The sequence below is a fragment of the Thermobia domestica genome, chromosome 15 (genome assembly GCF_964235325.1).
Source record: "Thermobia domestica chromosome 15, izTheDome1.hap1.1, whole genome shotgun sequence".
NCBI classification, from domain to species: Eukaryota; Metazoa; Arthropoda; class Insecta; order Zygentoma; family Lepismatidae; genus Thermobia; species Thermobia domestica.
Window position 1 is genome coordinate 195,241,403 of NC_137468.1, and position 20,821 is coordinate 195,262,223.

The following is a 20,821-nucleotide window of genomic DNA, read 5'->3' on the forward strand; positions in this document are numbered from 1 at the left end:
CAGCATGACTGGTTGGTTCTCGCCAGACCATTGGCACCGCAAAAGGCCACTTGGCTCGAGTTTTATCGCCACTTTTCCACTTAATAAGAGTAGAATAGCATGTTACACAGCACACATGGGGAGCCCACACTTTGTCTTGATCACCCACATGACACCTAAAATAATTATAATAAGCTTGTTTTAACGTTTCTGTTAATGCACGGCGCTGACGTTTCACAGTATATTCTCCACACACGTAACAGAAAGTGTTTGGTGAGTTTATACACGCACGCCGCGATCTCTTCATAGCGGAGAAAGAAAACAAACACGCACACGCACTTACGACCACTTGTCACAGGTAAATCAAAATTAAAACTAAACCTACAATATGCATGCAGTTATACAACACTTCCTTATCTATTTGCCATGAACCTGAAAATTTATCAGTAGAGTCCGATTTTGCGCAGCTTTATTGCATCAGCTAAACACGTGTTGTTGTACAGCTGTATCAATGCAATCACATGCCAGGTGGTAGAAAACCACAGACCTCTTACTCCATGTCGTATACTCTCATTTTTCGTATTTGTGCCTGTATGGGTAAATGAAATTGTGTTTTTTTCTTTCGGTTATGCGATTGTTCTGAAACTTGCGAGGTTTCTTAAGTATAAATCAAAGTTTCATATGGTGTCATTTTTGAATTTATATTTCAAGGGCCAGTGGTACGAAAATTTGGAAAAAAGGTATATTTTGAGGGAATTTCTCAGCCCCCTCCCCTTGTCACGCAAAAAACTGTGGGTGATGGAGAAAAACGGATTGTACTTTCGAATTCAGCGACCAAAGTTCCTTTAGGATCAGATGTTTTCTTTCATGTGGCAAAAACCTTGTTTACTAGTGAGCTATTGATTTATTGAATTGATATAAATCTATATTCTGGCGCAATTCCCGTTTCTGTATCACTATATGAACAGTGACATGAGACAAAAAATATACTTTTTAGGGAATTTCCCGAAAACTCCCTCTAGAATTTCCCTCTTATAAAAATGGCGGACATGGTGTATACATCATTGTAAAGTATGTTTCATTACAAATCCAATGAAGTATAAACCTTGCTTATATTGTAATTCCCGGGAAGTTACATGTGATTTTACTGCACCTATTGTATATGGTAAAATGGACAGTACGCATAGCATATATTTATAGAAATATATTTATTTCTTAATGAAGAATGATGCGACTCAGATGAAACTTACAGGGTTTACTAAGTATAAATCAAGCTAACCTAGAATATAATTTATATATTTATATGCCTAAGGGTACTCGAGCTAGAGGTACAAAAATGAAGAAAAAGGGAAATTTTGGAGGAAATTTCCCGAAAATCCCTCTGTCACAGGAAAACTCTGTGTGATAGAGAAAAACAGATTGCAGATTCGAATTCAGCGGCCAAAGTTCCTTTAGGATCAAGTGTTTTCTCTCATGTGGCAGAAAAAAAGTTAAAATTTGTTGACTAGTGTGTTCTAAAGATAAAATCTTGAAAAAAGTCAAGAATCGAAGAAAATCATACATTCTGTAGGAGAAAAAACTGCAAATCAGAGGACGCACTCTAACGAGTGGTTTACGGAGCTTTTAGGTTAATGCTCAAAGTTTTTTTTTTTTTTTTTTTTTTTTTTTTTTTTTTTTTTTTACTAAAACGTTTACTAATGTTAACAATAACAGTTCTGAAAATGTAGTACATTTTGTGAAACAAAAATATCATTTGACAATTGTGAACAGTGGAGTATTTACGATTTTTTTCGGGGCGGGCTTTGCTAACTTTCGGGGGGGTATTTGCCTGAAAATGTGAAAATTCTGCAAGATATTTCATATGCTTTACTATAGTAAGTAAGATTTCGGGGGGTGCTTAAACCCGGAAGCCCCCCTAAATACACCACTGATTGTGAATTAACTAAAACTTCATTATAATTATTTATAACTCTTATTGAGGCCGCCTAAATTCCAAAAAGTGAATGTTTCAGATGCTATTTACAAATTTCTTACTTCATTTTTTTTTTGAAACAATATAACAGTAAAAAATAAGAAGGAATTGTTTGAATAATGACGTTAAACTAACATGATATACAAAATAGCCGTTTATAACTGTTAATTTTATAAACTGAGCTTTCTGAAACTCAACACGAATTTTTCTCTAGCAGAGAGCACGATGTAACCAAAACAAGATTATTTGTACATGTTTCTAGATTTTTCCGCTACTATCGATACATTCTAAATACATTTTATCTTTTTAACCTCCGTTCGCAGCCACAATGTTGAGAATTTCTAATATAAACCATTAGCTAGAGCTTAATATCTATTGCCTGGTAAATTTGTTAATATTTGCAAAGTTACAAGTTATACTACCACTTATTGTGTTCGGCAGCCGAATTGACGTTTGACTTTGAGCTATCCTGTTCTAACTTTGACCAATCCACTTAGTGCAACGTTGTTAATGCTGTAATGTAAGTATCTGATTCGACGAGTTGTATTTTCTTAGTGACGCGAGAACCTTCATAATATTCAACACGTCACAATATTAGGCCGGTAAAAAAGTTTTCTCACTGAAGGTTTCACAATAGTGTGTTTTGCGGGCTTATTGGGCGATGCCAAACGATAGAACAGTTAAAATCGACTCAATCTCGAAAATATTTTAAACTTTAAAAAAAAAAACGCTTCTATCAACTTTGTTTTTCCGAAAAATTCTCGACATATGAATGAAGAGTATATGGAACTTCAGAGGTCTACTTAATGGTAGTTGATTATTTTTTTTAAAAAAAATCTAATTGTCTGGTTTATCTTAACCCAATCTTGGTATTCTGAAATTTAAAGAACTGATAATAAAAGTATAAATTTATGTGAAATATTTACCATTCGACTTTATTTATCTACTTACAAGTGTATAGGCTGGTCAAGTTCAAAACATTTTTAAGTTTCTTTTTAGTTACTTATATTTGAGATCCTCAATTCTTACATGTAAATTGGTTTCTATTTTGTTCGTCTCAGAGATTCACCCGTTCTGTAAAATCGATACTAACATAACCCGGGCGTAGAAGGCGGACACAGCTAATACTAACTACGTCATTTCCTGTATCTCCTGAAGTCACTAGTATGTGCAGCTTCACATTCTTATCGCTACTAGTTTTATTGCTCTATTTTAAATAGATCATGCTTTATCCTTTATCTTTAGAGTAAAGAGATATGTACTCAATAAATTTATCCCTTTCTTCTAAAGCAAATGAGTCGTTTCCCATTGTACGTAGAGCAATAAATGAGTTTTGTCCCTCACATAGAGACAGTGAAGGTAGAAGTTTAAAAATGACACATGCCATTTGTCCTTTATCTACATAGTCATCGCGAGGAATATCACATTTCTCCCGTGTTTTAAATTCCACAGTCAGTCTTTGTAGAAAATATCACTTTCGCTAGAAAACCAGTGCTCAGCGATTGAAATGACCTCAGCACAGGCTCGTAGCCAGCCCAGCCCAAAAATTTAGGGGGGCCCGGTAGAAGTTAGGGGGGGCCGACCCAATCATATTATACTTCATCACCATATTATAGTTCATTTTCAAGCCTACCGTGAAATTTTATGGGGGCCAGCCAAAATTTAGGGGGGCCCGGCCCCCTCTTGCCCCCCGTGGATACAGGCCTGCCTCAGCATGTGAAGAAAACCGCCTTCTTTCGGGGACTCCTTCATTTTTGAAGACGAGATTATGTCCAAAGGAAGAGGATAGAAGTAATGCGTCGAAGGAGGAATTAACTGATAACCAAGGCTTTGCGTAACATTAATTGTTTGCTGGAATTTGTTGGCGGGAGTATTGTTGACTAATAGATGGACATCTTTGCTGCATATGACGAAGTGCTTTATCTTCCGAGTTGAACAAACTTTTTGAAGCAGCGATCTTATATTATTTTCCAGCCACATTATGACCGTACTTTTGATAATCAGTGAAGATTACACCTAGAAAACTGAAAACGTTAATTTTTAAAGTAGGCTGTACAGGGACTTTGAAGATGTGGTTATTCATAACTAGTGTCTGTGTAATAGTGATAAACCCAACATCCTTTAAGTTTTACGTCCTACGGTTATGCCGGTTAGGGTAAGGGAGACGGTGATGATGAGAGATGAGTGAAATGGTGGAATGAAGAAAGTGGGAGGAAACGGGAAACCCCGAGAAAACCCACGAGCACGGTGTTTGTCCACCATAAAGTCCACACGGCGTGAGCTGGGATCGGACCAGGGACCCCAAGCACCGGAGGTGAACGCTCTATCACTGAGCCACCGCGCCCCCATTTCCAACATTCGTCCATGGTCACAACAGAATCGTAGAAATCGTTCATATTTGATACACAGATGGCTAATATTTTCAATTCATAATCAACTAACTCATTATTGTTTCTGAAGAGGGATTAGGATAGTTCGAAACTTTCATTCAATCCACACGTCGTAACTTCTAAACTATTGTTTCTAGATATTGGTACTAACATTACATATTAATGGCTTAGGACATAGTTTGCTACGTAAGTTTTATAGGATTAAGTAGACTTCCAAAGGAAGGGGATATCTTTCAGTTTAACGTCCAACGTTTATACCTTTTAGGCTAAGGTGGGCGATACTTAAAGAAAGTGAATGATAATGAAAACATTAGTGAAATGAGAATGCGGGAGGAAGCGAGAGTACCCCGAGAAAACCCACGGAAATGATGTTCTCTACCACAAACTTACTTGGCCGGAATCGAACAAAGGACCTCTCGCTTCAGGAGTAAACACTATACTACTGAGACACCGTACTCCCCTTCCAAGATGCAATACAGTAAACAGAAAACTAGTTTACATAGTAATAGTGCGACATGTCACATTATACGGAGCGGAATATTGGATGACAAGAAAGAGAGAGGAAACGAAGTCGTTATGTTGCAGAAATGAAGATGTTGCGATAGATATGTAGAGCGATGCAGAAGGACAAAGTTAAGAATGTTGTGAAGTGCGGTACAGTAGAGGTGAAAGTACTAGTACAATTTAAAAAAAAAACTACAAGAAAGTAGACTAAGGTGGTTTAGGCATCTAAGAAGAAGACCTTTGGAATACGTAACTCACTGAATGGATGCTATAGAACTGAATATAAAAATAAGACTTAAAGAAGAAATGGGGAAATTATGTGAAGGACAATATGGTATAGTGCGGTGTCACAGTGGATATGACACAAGATTGAAACAAGTCGAGAACAGAAATCGGAAAAGCTGGCAGCAGGAAGAAAGACACGACCTTCCCATAAAATATCTCTGTCATAAGGCAATGAACTAGTGCAATACCACACAAAACGTTTCCAAGGTGAACTTGAAATTATTGCATTACTTTTTCTATCCACAAATAAACTGTTTGGAATCCTAGAAAATCTTTAATGAGTAGAAACAATCATGGAGAGCCAGTTGTATTGCCACGAATTTTATATGTAACATCTCCCTTTTGCTGACAAATTTGCTCCTTTTTTTCTCTTGGGACATGCATCTTTCTATGTTACTTCAGATATAAAACAACAAAAATCGATTTTTTTTACGATTTTTAATGAAGAATGTGTCTCCTTTATCCTCGAAAATGCTCCCAGTAATTCGAACAATGGGTATAGTGTTTCGATATTAGTCTATATTTACATATATCTGACGTAGTTACTACAAACGGCATTCAATTATCGCATGAGCTATGAGTAATCGAAATTTGTGTACCTTCTCTGTAACGGAAACCTCTCATTTACGAACATATAATCATGTCTCGTCTGTTTCCGCTATTCAGATGTTGCAATAAATATTCTTAAAATTAACTTGCTTCTTAATACGTACAAAAATCATGTATAAATATTACAAGGTACTACACGTGCTCCCAATACCATATGCAGGCTGTAAACAACTTCAAACGAAAACCAGGAAGAAGACATCGTCAACCCTCGTCAACGATCGCCAAGTAACGAAGATTAATGAAGTAAGAAACATTTCCGGATAAAAGGAGCCAAAACATTGCAGAGGGCATCAATCTCCACCGATTGATCACTACCTCCACTCTTTAGGATGCCTGGTCTCTGAGAGATCCTTTATCCTTACCAGTCTCTAGGACACCTAGTCTCTGAGAACTCCTTTATCCTTACCACTCTCTAGAACGCTTGGTCTCTGAGACTCCCTTTATCCTTACCACTCTCTAGGACGCCTGGTCTCCGAGAGTTTCTTTATCCTGACCAGTCTCTAGGACGCTTGGTCTCTGACAACTCCTTTATCCTTACCACTCTCTAGGACACCTGGTTTCCGAGAACTCCTTTATCCTTACCACTCTCTAGAACGCTTGGTCTCTGAGACACCCTTTATCCTTACCACTCTCTAGGACGCCTAATCTCCGAGAGTTTCTTTATCCTTACCAGTCTCTAGGACGCCTGGTCACTGACAACTCCTTTATCCTTACCACTCTCTAGGACACCTGGTTTCCGAGAACTCCTTTATCCTTACCACTCTCTAGAACGCTTGGTCTCTGAGACACCCTTTATCCTTACCACTCTCTAGGACGCCTGGTTTCCGAGAGTTTCTTTATCCTTACTAGCCTCTAGGACGCCTGGTCTCTGACAACTCCTTTATCCTTACCACTCTCTAGGACACCTGGTTTCCGAGAGTTTCTTTATCCTTACCGGTTTCTAGGATGCCTGGTCTCTGAGAGTTACTTTTGCTAGGATGGCTGGTCTTTGCAAAACACCTTAACATTCTCTAGGACGTCTGATCTCTCAGTTTTATCCCCCCTCTAGGATGTCTGGTCTCTGAGAGTTTCTTTATCCTTACCGGTTTCTAGGAGTCCTAGTCTTTGAGAGATCCTTTATTCTTACCACTCTCTAGGACGTCTGGTCTGTGAGAGGTACCTACACACTCCTTGGCCACAAGAGCCTTGGATTCTGTCATCCTAGGACACTTGGTCACTAGGTTCCTACAAATTCAGGAACAAAGTCACCAAATATCTAAGAGGAGTTTAATATTTGAAGTGTTATTATTATTACTAATGTGTATAAGAATTTTTATAACAAATGGTGATGAGAAAGTCCAAAATTCCGGTGTACCATTTTTAGTTCTAATGTGAAATTTATGACCTCTTGCCCCAGCCTGTCCCCGTATCTAAGTACTAATATGATATTATTTCCTATTTTTCAGCCATGAAAATTCATATTACCCACATGACGAAGTTGTCTTTGGACACCTTAGGAGGTTATATTACGGAGCACAGAGGGACCATGGAAGTCAAGGTGAGATTTTCCCTTCTTCTAATCGCAGTTACGAGAGTTGCTTACGAGACAGAAGATAAATTTGTTCTAAATATTGGGCGAGAGACAAAGATCTCAATCCAGGACTTTTATTACTTAAAGTAGGTGTTCTTCGAAAATTGAATCGAAAACGAAAGCATTTTCAGAAAGACTAGGGAATTAATGTACGTTAATGACGTTAGTCTCAAGTGATTTCTTTTATCGCCGTTCACGTAAGTTCTGTGAGGTAAATAATTTTATTCAGTGAAGTTACTTTTCATTTCCCTTAAAATCTGCCTGTATATTAATTGTTACTTGTAGTTTCTCTGTTTCCAAAATGTTCTTTTCCATTTCTTCTCATTCGACGAAGGAAGTACTATTTGCCCTGGCATGCCCATTAACGAATACCCTTTCCAGCGCTTTCTGTAAGTTAAATCCTGTTTTATGTTTTACTGTAGACTAATAGCTTGATAACAAGCGAAGAGTTTAGCAGAATAGTGGCTACTTCCTCACCTTGATGGTTGCCTACCTTTTCTCTGAAATAACGTTTGTTCACTGAACTATTATTTGCAGATACGAAAAGTTCTCTCTTATTTGGAAAATACTATAGTCTGTTTCACGTAACCTGATAGGAAAAAGAAGTTTCCTTCCCCCCCCCCCTCAAGTACAGGTAAATGTTGGTGTTCCATCTTCCACCCTCAACTCCCGCGCACAGAAGTATACAGTGTATCTAAATATGTCTAAATAATAAATTAAAACTTTCATAATAACACTGCCTATTTTAAAACACTTAATTACATTTGTCTCTATTAGTGAGGTAAGTAACACGTGTTATTATAATGGAAATTTTATTGAACAGTTGTACTGTTTATTTTTCTCCCTTTGGCAGTCGGGATTGTGACATAATGTTGGAATGGCAAGTGATTGCAAAATTGGTAATTGAATGGGTATTTACTTATTAATACATTAATTTCATAATATAAAATCGAAAACCGAAAATGAAATCTTTATAAGTTTTACGTATCACGATTATGCCGACAAGAAGGTAAAATATATCACATTTAGAAACATACATTGTATTGCCGTTACTATTGGCGAATTGTAGTGTTTATTATCCCTTATATCGATAGTAAAATTTACCTATGGAATGCTTGAGATTTCTTAAATGCAAGACTTGCAAGACTCTTGCATGCAAGACCAAGACCAAGACCAAAACTGGGTGTACAAGACCAAGACCAAGACCAAGACCAAGGATTCGAGTGCAAGACCAAGACCAAGACTGGATGTACAAGACCAAGACCAAGACCAAGACCACCCCGGTATTGGTCTTGGTCTTGCATTTGCTCATCACTAATTTGTATATCAATCTTAGTTTCCCTGGTTGTTTCCAATACTTTCTTTGACGAAAGGTTGTATAACTAATAGGATACTATCTTTTTCAGTTAAAATACCGTATATCGTATTTCATATTTTATTAAGTAAATAGTCAAGAGCAACGCAAGTAGGTACTATCCCTTTGTACTCTTAAACAACGAAAGTGCAGGAAGAGATTTGAGACTTTGCTCATGAACATCTTAAAATTTTGTCTGGAAAATTGTGTGATCAGATTATTTAATAACAAGCTTACAAAACAAATAATTAGAAAGTATAAAATTACACATAGTAATGAATAACGAGTCTTATTTTGTAAAAGTTATATTGAAACTGGCTGTTAAATGTACGTTATTACTCTTAGAAAATGAAAGACAGTATATACTACAAGGACATGCTACGACATTTAAAGCAATATGTATTTGCTTTTGGAGCTTCCATTAGGTACAGCTTTCCCTTTCTTGGAACACATTAAAACACAATAATACTTAGAATCACTCCACACTCCAGTTATAGAAAAAAAAACTAAAACCTAGGATTGTGTTGAATTCACTAAATTTCATTGTATATACACTCGTACGCACCTAAACACACAACTTCACTCGTATATTACACTACAAAACAATGAAAAAGGTAGTTGTTTCTTATTACGCTCTTTTTAATAAACATTCCTTACTTTACAAAGAAGAAAAGACATTTTAGGAATTGTCAAGTTTTGTACAATTAAAGAATATCTTGTGATTTTTTGTTTGAAACGTTCTCTCAGTTAGTTTGAAAGCGGCTGACATATCGAGCCTTTGTAAGAAGGGGGGTATAGAAGCAAAACCTGCTAAATCCATTTTCGAATTTTATCTGGGAACGAACAAAAAGTGACGCCCTCATGTTTTCAGAATTGTTGAACAACTTTTTTTTTTGTTTGTTTGTTTAGTGGTTGATTTCACTCATTTGTATAAAGTAGTGACTACTAAACAAAAAACGGTTCAACAATTCTGAAACAAAAGGGTGTCACTTCTTCGTTTCATGACAAAATTGAAAAATGAATTTAGCAAGTTTTGCATCTATATCCCTGAATTGAAAGTATGCTGGAATTGTTGTGCTCCAATAGGTCAATTTTTGGGTTATTTTCCGTGGCAATTAAAACACAATTCCTGTAGCTTTCTTAACTTCACGGGAAGACAACCAGTACGTACTCACGCAACGGCAAATATTAAATGGTACCATTTTTTCAATGAAAAAGTAATACATACGAAAACTTTAACTTCCAAATGAAATTATATACATTAAGGGGTTACTTCAAAAAAGTGGGGGGCAACTGCCCCCCTTTGCCCCCCTAATCGCCGCCCATGGTAAAAGTACAAAACTTTACATTCCCACCTAATAAAAACGATGGCAAAAATTAAAGGCAACAATATAACACGAATATTTAAAGGTATTAGGAGCAATAATTATTGCAAGAAAAGTGCTACATTTTCAGACATAATATGGTGATCTGGTAGAGACCTGAGAATTTTTCGGTCCGAGCCCAATCCAGCCCGAATGTACCTAGGCCCGGCCCAGCCCGGGCCCAAAATCTTTTGGAGATTTTCGGATGGAGCCCGGTCCGACCCGATAATTTTTTTAAAATCCTTGGCCCAAGCCCGGTCCGGGCCCGATAAATCTTAAAAGTTTCATTTTGTAACATTTTCCACGGGCACACTTCTTCAACGTTTGCCTTTATTCTAATTATTGTTTAACGAAAGTCAATAATTATTAAAGAATTGCAATTAATCGGCCCCAGCCCGGCCCGAGCTGAAGAGAAATCAGTGTCGGCCCGCCCAAGCCCGGCCCGTGCAGGTCTCTATGATCTGGATATTATACAGGAAATATTACAGAGGCCTTTAACTCATTATTTTGGTTAACTTATCTTTATTGTCTATTATTATGAGTTACATTTTACAATTATTTTCCTTTATTTCCAAAGTTTGCCATTGACGTGACTCTGACCAACTTGATTTACCTTAAACGTTTTAAGCAGAATTTCCGAGTGATAATACAATATTTCAGAAATTAGTCCCACGTTTTTGAAGTTCATTATGTCAAAATTATTATTTTGTTTGGAAATTGAATAAAACACATTGAATTTCTGAAAATTTAATTCAGAACTGTTGTTTCGAAAATAGTTTTTATCTCCAGTACAAGAATTATCAGCCATCAGTTTCATCACTGTCACATCTTAGCGCGTCAATGTGACCGATTAAGAGATAGATGCATCTCAGTATGTTTCATCCATTGTCTGTGATGACTACCTGCCATTGAAACCCGCCACGTCTTCTTCATACAATTTCCGGCAATTCGTCTTTCGTTCTGCAATGTGGCGCAGAAGCAGATGGTGTACGCGTGTCTTAGGGATGCACTTCAGCCGATGCCGCCTAAAAATGAATGTGTTTACCGTTGAAGGCGCTTAATTGAATCGTTGTACCAGTGCATGTTGGGTCGGTGAATTTTCGTGGCGCGCTAATTGGCGGATTCCCTGCAGCACTGTGAGTCTCACTTTCCTTGGAGCTTTCTTCTGGTACTCTTCGTAGACGACTGTTTTGCCACGACCCCCTGATTTTGCGTAACTGGTCATTAATACCCTTAGTGTAAGCCCAGCCCCCCGTTAGTATTTTATTATATGTATTAAAGAAAAATAACTATGGGTAGCAGCCATGGTATACCCTTTCCAGTAACGTTTTAATTTGCATATCATATTTGACGACGCTAACCCACCTAACCAGTAATCTTCATTCAACACCATTCACCTAATCTTGAAAAACATATTTAACAATAAATTTTGAAAAGGTTGTAAGATTTTCAAGAAATATGATAGGTAGGCACGTACACAGTAACCTATTTCAGTGGGTCTAAATTCAATATCAAAATAAATTATGGCAAAGTTTGTAAAATCGCCTAAAAAAATTAGACTAAATGTACACAAAAGTCGGCATTTCGGGGAAGAAGTCCAGACCCCCAGGACCCACCTCATGCGTCGTTCCTGATATATGCGTCGTTCCATGCGGCTTATTTTATATAGGTGTTGATGATATTCCGGCTAGTACTTTTATTGAAAAAAATGAAGAAGAACGTGATTTGATAGGCATTTTAAGTCTAATTTCCTCAAGATTTTACCTCATGTGTTGTTGCCACCATGTTCAGTTTGGTTTAAAGCAATTAACTGTAGCTTGTATAATTATGAAGATTTTAAGAATATTTTGCTTGCAAATTTCGAAAACGGTTTTATTTTGGCTAACAGAAAGGCATAAATTAGAAATATGTCAACCCACGAGTAGACCAGAATATCATAGACTTTATTATTACCACTTGTAACGATTTGTAATTACTCAATCATTAGCAAACATGTTCAAGAACCATCGCTTCAATTAGGACTTTTTATCGTACAAATGCAACAGATTTTACTTCCTATAGGTTTTTCCGGATGGTAATGACTTGTTTGTATTGGTTATAATCGGTTAGTGTGTTGGATTCAATTTTAGTATCCCTTTCACCAAAGAGGTTATAATATGACTTGGACCTACAGTTGACAGTAGAATCCGAGCCAGAATAAAGCATTCAAACGTTAAGACTATCACTGGGAATCCAATCCGGGACACTTTACACTACAGAAACATCTACTAGCCACTAGACCAACGAGGATAGCTATTGGTTACAGTTGTAATCAAGAAAAAGTAATATTGTAACTTAAAAAATACTACTAACTAACTAACTAACTCTATGGCCTGTGGAACCCGGAGGTTCAATGCCGCGTTCACAAAAGCTCTCCACTGACTTCTATCCTTAGCTAACTGCATCCAGTTTCTACTTTGTATTCCAATCTCTGAAAGATCCATCTCAATATTGTCCTCCCATCTGCGACTAGGTCTTCCTAATGGTCTTTAAAAATACTACTGTGGGCGATATAACTAGTGCATGAAGTATTTTGCAACAATCAGCTCATTCAGCTCAATGTTTCTCTTTAGTTATGCGTTTGTTCTATAATAACTCATAAAATTTATGTTGTACTAGAAAACGCATTTTTCGTTACCAGTTAAATGTAGTTTATCTTGCTTCCAGGGTAAAGGAACAATGGATACGTACTGGTTGCTTGGTAAAGAAGGAGGAATTCCCTTTGATAGTGAACAAGATTTCCACGACTTCCAGTACGACAACACTCCAGAATACTTCCAGATCTTCAATGGACAGGAGCACACGGACGTTGGTTTAAACTTACAAGTGCCCAAAGTTTTCTGACATTGGACAAATGATGTTAATTTTCTTATCTCAGAGCTTTAAAAGTGACACATTTTTTTAAAATATCAGACAACAATCCAGTTTTAAGGTCTACGTATATGCGAACTACTCTATGCCATTTGGCCAACTTAAAAAAGATGTAAAATATGTACGTTTTTGCTGCAGGCCTACAACTTTATAATATCATCCTTAACTTCCCGAAGTATTATTCTCATTACTATCAGGGTAAATTAGTTTACGGACAAACCTTAGCCTTAACTTTAGCAACAGACTGGCCTGCTGTTTAAGATACAAGGTTATTTGACTAGTTTCCTCTATTTAAGAACCAACGACTTTGCTAGCAAACAATTATATATCTGAATCAACCTCATCCTCATTACACATTCTGAATTATCACACTCATCAATTAAAACTTAATAGCTATCTCAAACTCAAAATGTGTATTTTGAAAGACCATGGCGACCCTGCCAGGATTTGAGAATAAATACGCTTTTTGATTGTTACAAAATGACTGTTAGTTATTATAATGAAATATGTTATATTGAGTAGAGTTGATGTTAATTAACCAACCATTAAACTAAAATATTACTACAACTTAAATTTCAAGATTTATTTTTTTATTTCTACAAACTGTCAAGAAGACGTAAATGATTTCAAAATCTACTTCAAAGTACCTAAGTTATTCAATTCTTACAATGTCTAATGTTCAAACTACCTTTCAAAGGGAATTGATAGAACTACCTCAATCTGCTCGATTAAGAAACCTTTATTAAAAATCCGAAAACTTTAGTTGTATGAATACTGGTTGATTCAATTGGCATATTGTTAGGTTGATCTTCTAAATTACGAAGTAAGTTATAGTTTATAAGAAAACCTTCACTTAAAGTTATTTGGATTATTACCTCAAAGTACTTTCGAAAGTACTTACGATCACGAATGGTGTCTACAGTCGCAAGGACAGACTTTAAGCTTAAGAATTTGCCTCTATATTCTGAAGTTTATATAATCTTTTCAGTGTTCTAAACATTGCACGCTCTTTGCACAACTGCATTTTCAGTCTCTTTTATAATGGTTCTTGCTCTCTAAGTAACATAACTTGCTCTCTAACTACTAAGAATAATTTGCCCAACATTCATTTAAACCAATACTAATGAAACTGTTGGAAACAAACGTTATTCTGGGTCACGATGGCTCAGTGGTAGAGCGTTCACCTCTGGTGCTTGGGGTCCCGGGTTCGATCCCAGCCCCCGCCAAGTGAACTTTGTGGTGGACAAACACCGCGTGCGTGGGTTGTCTCGGGGTTCTCCCGTTTCCTCCCACTTTCATCATTCCACCATTTCATTCATTACTCATCATCACCGTCTCCTTTAGCCTAACCGGCATAACCGTTGGACGTAAAACTCAAAGATTTCATTTGATTTTCAAACGTTATTCAAGAATTCCAAACTTGAACGATATCTAAAATATCAGAAATTTGTTAATATTGAATGATTTCGAAAATAAAAAAATCTTATCTGATGAGCCCGTTCTGGAGATGAATATTTACTTTAATAGAATCTCTCTCCATCTCCTTTAATTCCATTTTTATTCCAAGTTTTGATCTCGCCAACATTTTACAGTACCTATAGAACATCAATTTATCATCACATGGTAACTTACGGATCCCAGCCTCATATCACCCTCAACTTCATTCAGCAGCACTCTAAGTACTAACCATAGCAAATGAGTTTGAGGATGAATCTCAGCTTCAGCACTTAGAGGGAAAATATTTCATGAAGTTTCTGAATTCCAGAACCAAGGTGTTTGCTTACGAGCACTTGTCAACTTCACAGTCTCATCCTTATGACATTTTGTATATTGTAAACCTCACTCAAGCAACCTCGTAACACTTTTGATCTTTCAACTTTCTGTCGTTCATCCTCATCCTTAAAGTCATTTATCACATCAACCTTACTGAATCGCAACTTCACATAGTGGTAATAAGGTGCACTAGTTATTATTGAGAGCCATGAGGAGAAACTTCGTTGTTTGAACGTTAAGAGTCCTCGCTACGATCCTCCTAACTTTTATTAATTTATTTTGGTAATTAAACTAACGTTATTGAAGAACATCAACAATTTAAAAAGTAACCCAGATGTTATCTATAAAATAGTATTAAACGAACTGGTAGTTGTTTTCAGAGTTTTTGTCTACTGATGAAATCCAATGCCCAATAACTATGATGCGTTAAATTGCGGCTTCATAATTCTGGCCTATTTTGAAAGGCCTAGAAACAGTTATATGATTATTTAACCCTCAAAGATACGAGAGTTTGAATCGCAGCTAGACCGTACAGATGGAAGAAAGGATATTTCAATTCAGTACCCTAAACTGACATTCCCAAAGCATTCCTATTTAAGATGGAAAAACTTCGACCCAAGTATGTTAATTTAGAAGTTAGGACAGAGATTAGACTGCAAAAGTCACTGCGACGTAGTGATACGGGAAGCATTTCAAGGAGGCGAAGTTACTACCACGTAATTAGGTCGGAAGCATGAAAAGAAAGGGAGAATTGCTACAGTAGATCGGCACCATGTAAATAGGGGCAGGTGGGCAGGTCCCCACCATGTAAGTAGATCGGAAGCATGAGAAGGGGAGATCACTACCATGTAGGTAGGTCAGAAGTATGGGTAGAAGGGGAGATCACTAACATGTATAAAGATCAAAGAATGTGAAGGAGGGGAGATCACTACTACGTAGGTAGGTCAGAAGCATAGGTAGAAGGGGAGATAACTACCACGTAGATAGGTCAGAAGCATGTAAAGGTGAGAAGATCACTACTACGTAGGTAGGTCAGAAGCATTGGTAGAATGGAGATCACTGCCATGTACATAGGTCAGAAGCATGTAAAGAAAGAGAGATCACTACCACGTAGGTTGGTCGGAAGTTTTGGTAGAAGGGAAGATCACTACGATGTAGATAGGTCGGAAGCATGTAAGGGGAGATCACTACCACGTTGGTTGATCAGAAGCATGCGAGGAAGGGGAGATCACTACCACGTAGAAAGGTCGGAAGCATGTTTAGAAGGAACGGTTACTACTACTTAAGTAAATCGGCAGCATATGAATAAGACAAGATCACTACCACGTTGGTACATCAGCACTCAAGGGTTAATGGCACATTGGAAGTACTATCTGGATTTGCTTTGTAATTTTTTTATGTTCTTTCTTGTCTTTGAGTCATTGAGATGAATATGTAACCCAGACCATTGACTTCAAAAATTTTCGATCAATTCAATCTCTGCAAAATGCTCTACCCAGTTACAATCTCTTATCTGCTATTTTACATCAGTTTCAGTGTATACAAAGCAATTTGTAGACCAGATTCAAAGTACATTTAACTTTTTAATTTGATGATAAAAATGTTACAGGTCTTTAATACACAAATATTATTTTTTTCAGACTTACAAGAAAATTATTATCGGGATTATCCAACAATTAAGTCATCGCGTTCAAGAAATGGAATATCTGATAAATGTTGAGTTGATAATTGAAAAGGATAAAGTAAAAATAAGAATATAATTGTTAGGAAGCTTCCCTTATTAAATCAAATTATATAGATATTATAGCTTTGATATTTTTATATGTGGACCTAAAACTATAGTTGTAGATTTTTCAACAAAAACTATCCAACTTATTTATAATTACAAGCAAGGATCTTATAAAATAGAGGATTTGCCCTTACAAGAAAATCTTGAAGCCATACGTCACAGTTTCGCCACCCCTACTCTGCCCACTCCGCCCAATAGGATCGCAATGTTTTGAGCCAATAATCATGGCGGAAACGAAAGTAGCCAATCAGACGATGGCGGAAACGAGAGTAGCCAATCAGACGTGCCGATGCTCGGTTGTTTTTTGGCTTCATCGATTTAATAGGATGACGATACATATGGGCAGATTCTCTATTTATAACATCCTTGATTACAAGTGAATCTTTACGAGTGATATTTCAGGGACCAAATAAATATATAAAAATATGTATTTGTTAAAAATATGTATATATATATTGTTAAATATGATATGATGAAACGTGTACATCTTGTTGGTGTATGGATGTCATTTATTTGTTATACAAAGAAATAAAATTGTTGAACACAGAAAATAACGACATATTTTATTATGGTCTCTGACAGCCAAAGTAATAATCCTAATATTTTGTTCTCCTTTTTCATAGTAACTATTTAACCATGTTACTGAAACGCTGAAGTAAGTACCAGGTATTGTCTATGTATAAGTTAGAAAATTTACCCCTAAACAACGAAACAATCGGCAGTAATTGGATTTCTTACATGAAAGTTCGTAGGTTCAGCTGCATATAACACTGTACGAGGTGTATTCAAAATGTATCGGACCTTATTTCTTCCATTGTAAACCAATAAAGCGCGGCAGAATTTCTTCAGTATAGACGTAGAGGGGACACTTGTGCATAGTCGTGAATTTTTTTGCCGCCCGCAGAAAACTTCAGTCGGCCAACGACTGAAGACGTGTAGTGAGCGGTCGTCGGATTGCAGTTTTTTTTGGCGATACTCGAGCCGAATCCATTCAATGGGATCGGTACATTCAATTTTTAATAAAAATTTGGGCATGAGGAGAGCGTCCGCAAAATTTGATTCAGGCTTCAATCGCCAAACACAACATTCCTGTGTGTCGTCACGCTCTCTACTCACCCGACATGGCTCCATGTGACTTGGTTATTCCCCAAGCTGAAAATAGCACTAAGAGGGAGCCGATTTGAGTCAAGAGAAGACATCATACGGAGTGCGAAGGTACGGTTGCTCACCATTCCAAAAACTGCGTTCCCGAAGTTTTTCCAACAATGGCGGGAATAAGTGGGATAAGTGTGTGCATTACCAAGGAGACTACTTTGAAGGGGATTAGTGTTTCAAGATTTCCAATTCAATAAAAGTATATTTTGCCAATTAAAGGTTTGATATCTTTTGAACATACCTCGTATGTCACCTTGAACAGAAAAAATACATGAGAGAAACATAATTAGTAGAAGTGAGTGATTATGAAAAAAATATTTTACAATTATTGGAATGAAAATGTGAGAGGAAACGAGAATTTCAAGAAAACACACGTACACGATGTTGTCCACCATACACTCACAGTTTTTGATCAAACTGTGGCTCTTGCACCAGATGTGTGCATTTAAAAGACGAACTAAAGAACAAATTTCAGTTTCTTATTTAACACTTTCTTAAGCTTTTAATTCTTACCAGACTCGACAGAGGCATAAACACAGAAACATTGAAGACAATCAAAAACTTCCAATGTTCTTCAATGATACTCAAACTTACAATAGATTTTGCCTCATGAACATCAACATAACGCCTCAGACCGCCCAACAAACAAACGAAAAGAGAAAAATAGAAGGAATAAATTGACCTTTTACAAATTATGTTGGATAATTTAGATCTTTCCCCTTGTAAATTTAAAGTGCAAATAAATTCCTCATACGAGGGACGCTAACAAAGTTTTGAGATGTGGACAACTTGAACACAGGAAGTGAAAAAAAAATATCCGTTGAAAGTAACTCTCTTCCTTTACAATTAAACTCAACCAGTTTCGTAACAATCAGGTCACTCGTTTAGAAGAGCAGTATTGCCAAGTCGCTGCATTTGTCGTTAGTTCAGCCATGGAATTGCAAAGGAGAGATTTTCGTGTAATGATTTTGTACGATCAAAAAAGTCGTTTAAATGAATCACAGTGCCTTAAACGTTTATCTGCTGCATTTGTGGACAGTGTACCATCATGTGTAACAGCTTTTTACTGGTATGCTGAATTCAAACAGGGCTGGTCCTTGCTCGATCATGAGGGGCGCAGTGGGAGGCCATCTACAGCTGTCATGGAAGAAAACATTGATGCTGTGGAGAAGATGATCAGTGAAGATGCGCGTGTGACCTACAGTAACATTAAGTGTGCCTTTGGTATTAGTTCGCTGAGTGTTTCAAACATTTTACACAAATACCTGGGTGTGATGAAGATTTCGTCAGGTTGGGCGCCCCACAACTTGACAGGTGCTCAGAAGCAGACTTGTGTCGAATGGTGTCAAGATATGCTCTAGAAGTTTAACAATGGTGATTCTAGAAGGGTGTCAGATATAGTTACTTGTGACGAAACATGAAACATATCAATATGATCCCGAAACAAAGCGCCAATCATCGGTGTGGTTGTTTCCTGGCGAAGAAGCATCCATGAAAGTCAGAAGATCAAGAAGTGTAGGAAAGAAAATGGTAACAACATATTTCTCAGCAAGTGGACATGTGACCACAATTCCTTTGGAAAATCAACGAATAGTTACAGCGAGATGGTACATAGATGTTTGTCTTCCAGAAGTGTCCAGAAAACCCAGGAGAGACGACCAAGAACTGACCTGGTCCTTGGGAATCATGCTGCACCATGACAATGCATCTGCTCACTCAGCGATCACCACAGTTGAATTCATTGAAGACAGTCGTGTTAAACTTCTTCGCCACCCACCCTAGAGTCCTGCAGTGCCTGAAGCAGACTGGCGCCAATACTTCCAGAATTGGTTCAAAAGGATGAGACTTTGTGTGGAGTTTCATGGAGAATACTTTGAAAAAATGTAATAGCTATAATAAAGTTTTGCATTCCATGTCTCAAAACTTTCCTAATATCCCTCATATAGCTATGCGGGTCTCTGGTAGATACCAGATTCTCCAAATTTCAATGGATTGAGTGAAAACAGTCGTGGAAATAAGTCGTCATAGATCTTTCTCATTGGTCAACAGCAATACGTCTCCGAACTGCTTTTTTTTTTTTTGTTGTTTAAAGAGCCCTTTGGACGGATTAAACGATTCCTGTGTCGTCTAATTTCCAAATATCTTTTCCGTTTTCTTTTGATGGGTGGCGTATATTATTGGGTATCTCAAAATCACGGCATTGTAGTGCGTGTAATTACGTACAATCATTCAGTACACATTAACATATTAAATGCAATTTATAAATATATAAAGCTTAACTCTTACAACTTTATGCTATTCGTGGATGCGTGGACCCGGCCGTTTTCTATTTCTAAAATAATCTTGCGGTGTAATTTGTGTAAGCTCATCTTGAAAGAAAGAAAATTAAGTCTAGACTCTCACTGGTAGGATAAGAGAAAAAATTAACAATTTTCTGTTCCTCCATGTAACCAGTTTATATTTTTTTCACAGAGTTCAACTGTTGTAGCGAAACCAACAGTCATTAACATAAAGACATAGAAATTCAGAACAAAACATGCAAATACAGGAGAGAGCATAATATAGTTGAGCGCAAAATCTTTGTCTGGGGTTGTGTCTTACGTTAGATATCTTAGTCCTCTCTTCGTTGGTCTAGTTGCCAACTCTAGAAAATCCCCTATGTCGTAAGTGTGAACTATTTCTGTTCGGACCCATCCATGGGAAGGAAATGTACTATCGTGAACAAAAGTGCATCAGGACCTGTATTCTGCATATCCTTAGTACATCCACTAATAAGCTTATAGATACATTACGCTATAAATGAGAACCTGAGATCATTTTATCGTATTTACCAGTAACTGCCACTTCTTTAAAATAATCAAACATATGAATGAATGTATATTAATCTTTACATGACAATTTTGGATTTCGAAAATTAAATTTATTCTTTAAACTTATACTTCAACTACAGGAAATTGCTTTAAAAATTCCTTTTTCACTCTCAGTGATTGTACAAAATTCCTTACAAGTAAATTTCAAATTTTCCCTGACACAGTCCCTGTCGTCTCTTTGAAATTATCTAAACAGATTAACAAAATATATTAATCGTTGATAGATGGTGAAAGGTCAGATTTTTTATTTACATAATAAAACTCATTTTTTAAATCTATATTTCGACCTAAATGAAA

General features: G+C 36.9%; 2 protein-coding genes across 3 annotated transcripts in view; both read left to right on the forward strand.

Annotated features, from left to right (window-relative positions):
• LOC145671668 (uncharacterized) overlaps positions 1-17,041 on the forward strand; it is a 1,096,828-nt gene extending 1,079,787 nt beyond the window's left edge. Inside the window, exons 13-15 of one of the 2 annotated variants that reach the window (XR_014128525.1) lie at positions 7,185-7,276; positions 12,734-15,908; positions 15,953-17,041. Coding sequence is in view for 1 of the 2 variants with exons in the window: in XM_081740866.1 (XP_081596992.1) it covers positions 7,185-7,276; positions 12,734-12,910 (269 nt within the window). In the remaining variant the exon portion in view is untranslated. Of the gene's footprint in view, positions 1-7,184; positions 7,277-12,733 lie in introns of both variants that reach the window. The other variant, XM_081740866.1, reaches the window with a different exon arrangement.
• Positions 17,042-18,586: 1,545 nt separating this feature from the next.
• On the forward strand, positions 18,587-19,015 carry LOC145671780 (protein GVQW3-like). The gene has a single exon (XM_081740987.1). It carries the CDS (start codon positions 18,587-18,589, stop codon positions 19,013-19,015), a length of 429 nt encoding a protein of 142 aa, XP_081597113.1.
• The last annotated feature ends 1,806 nt before the right edge of the window (positions 19,016-20,821 follow it).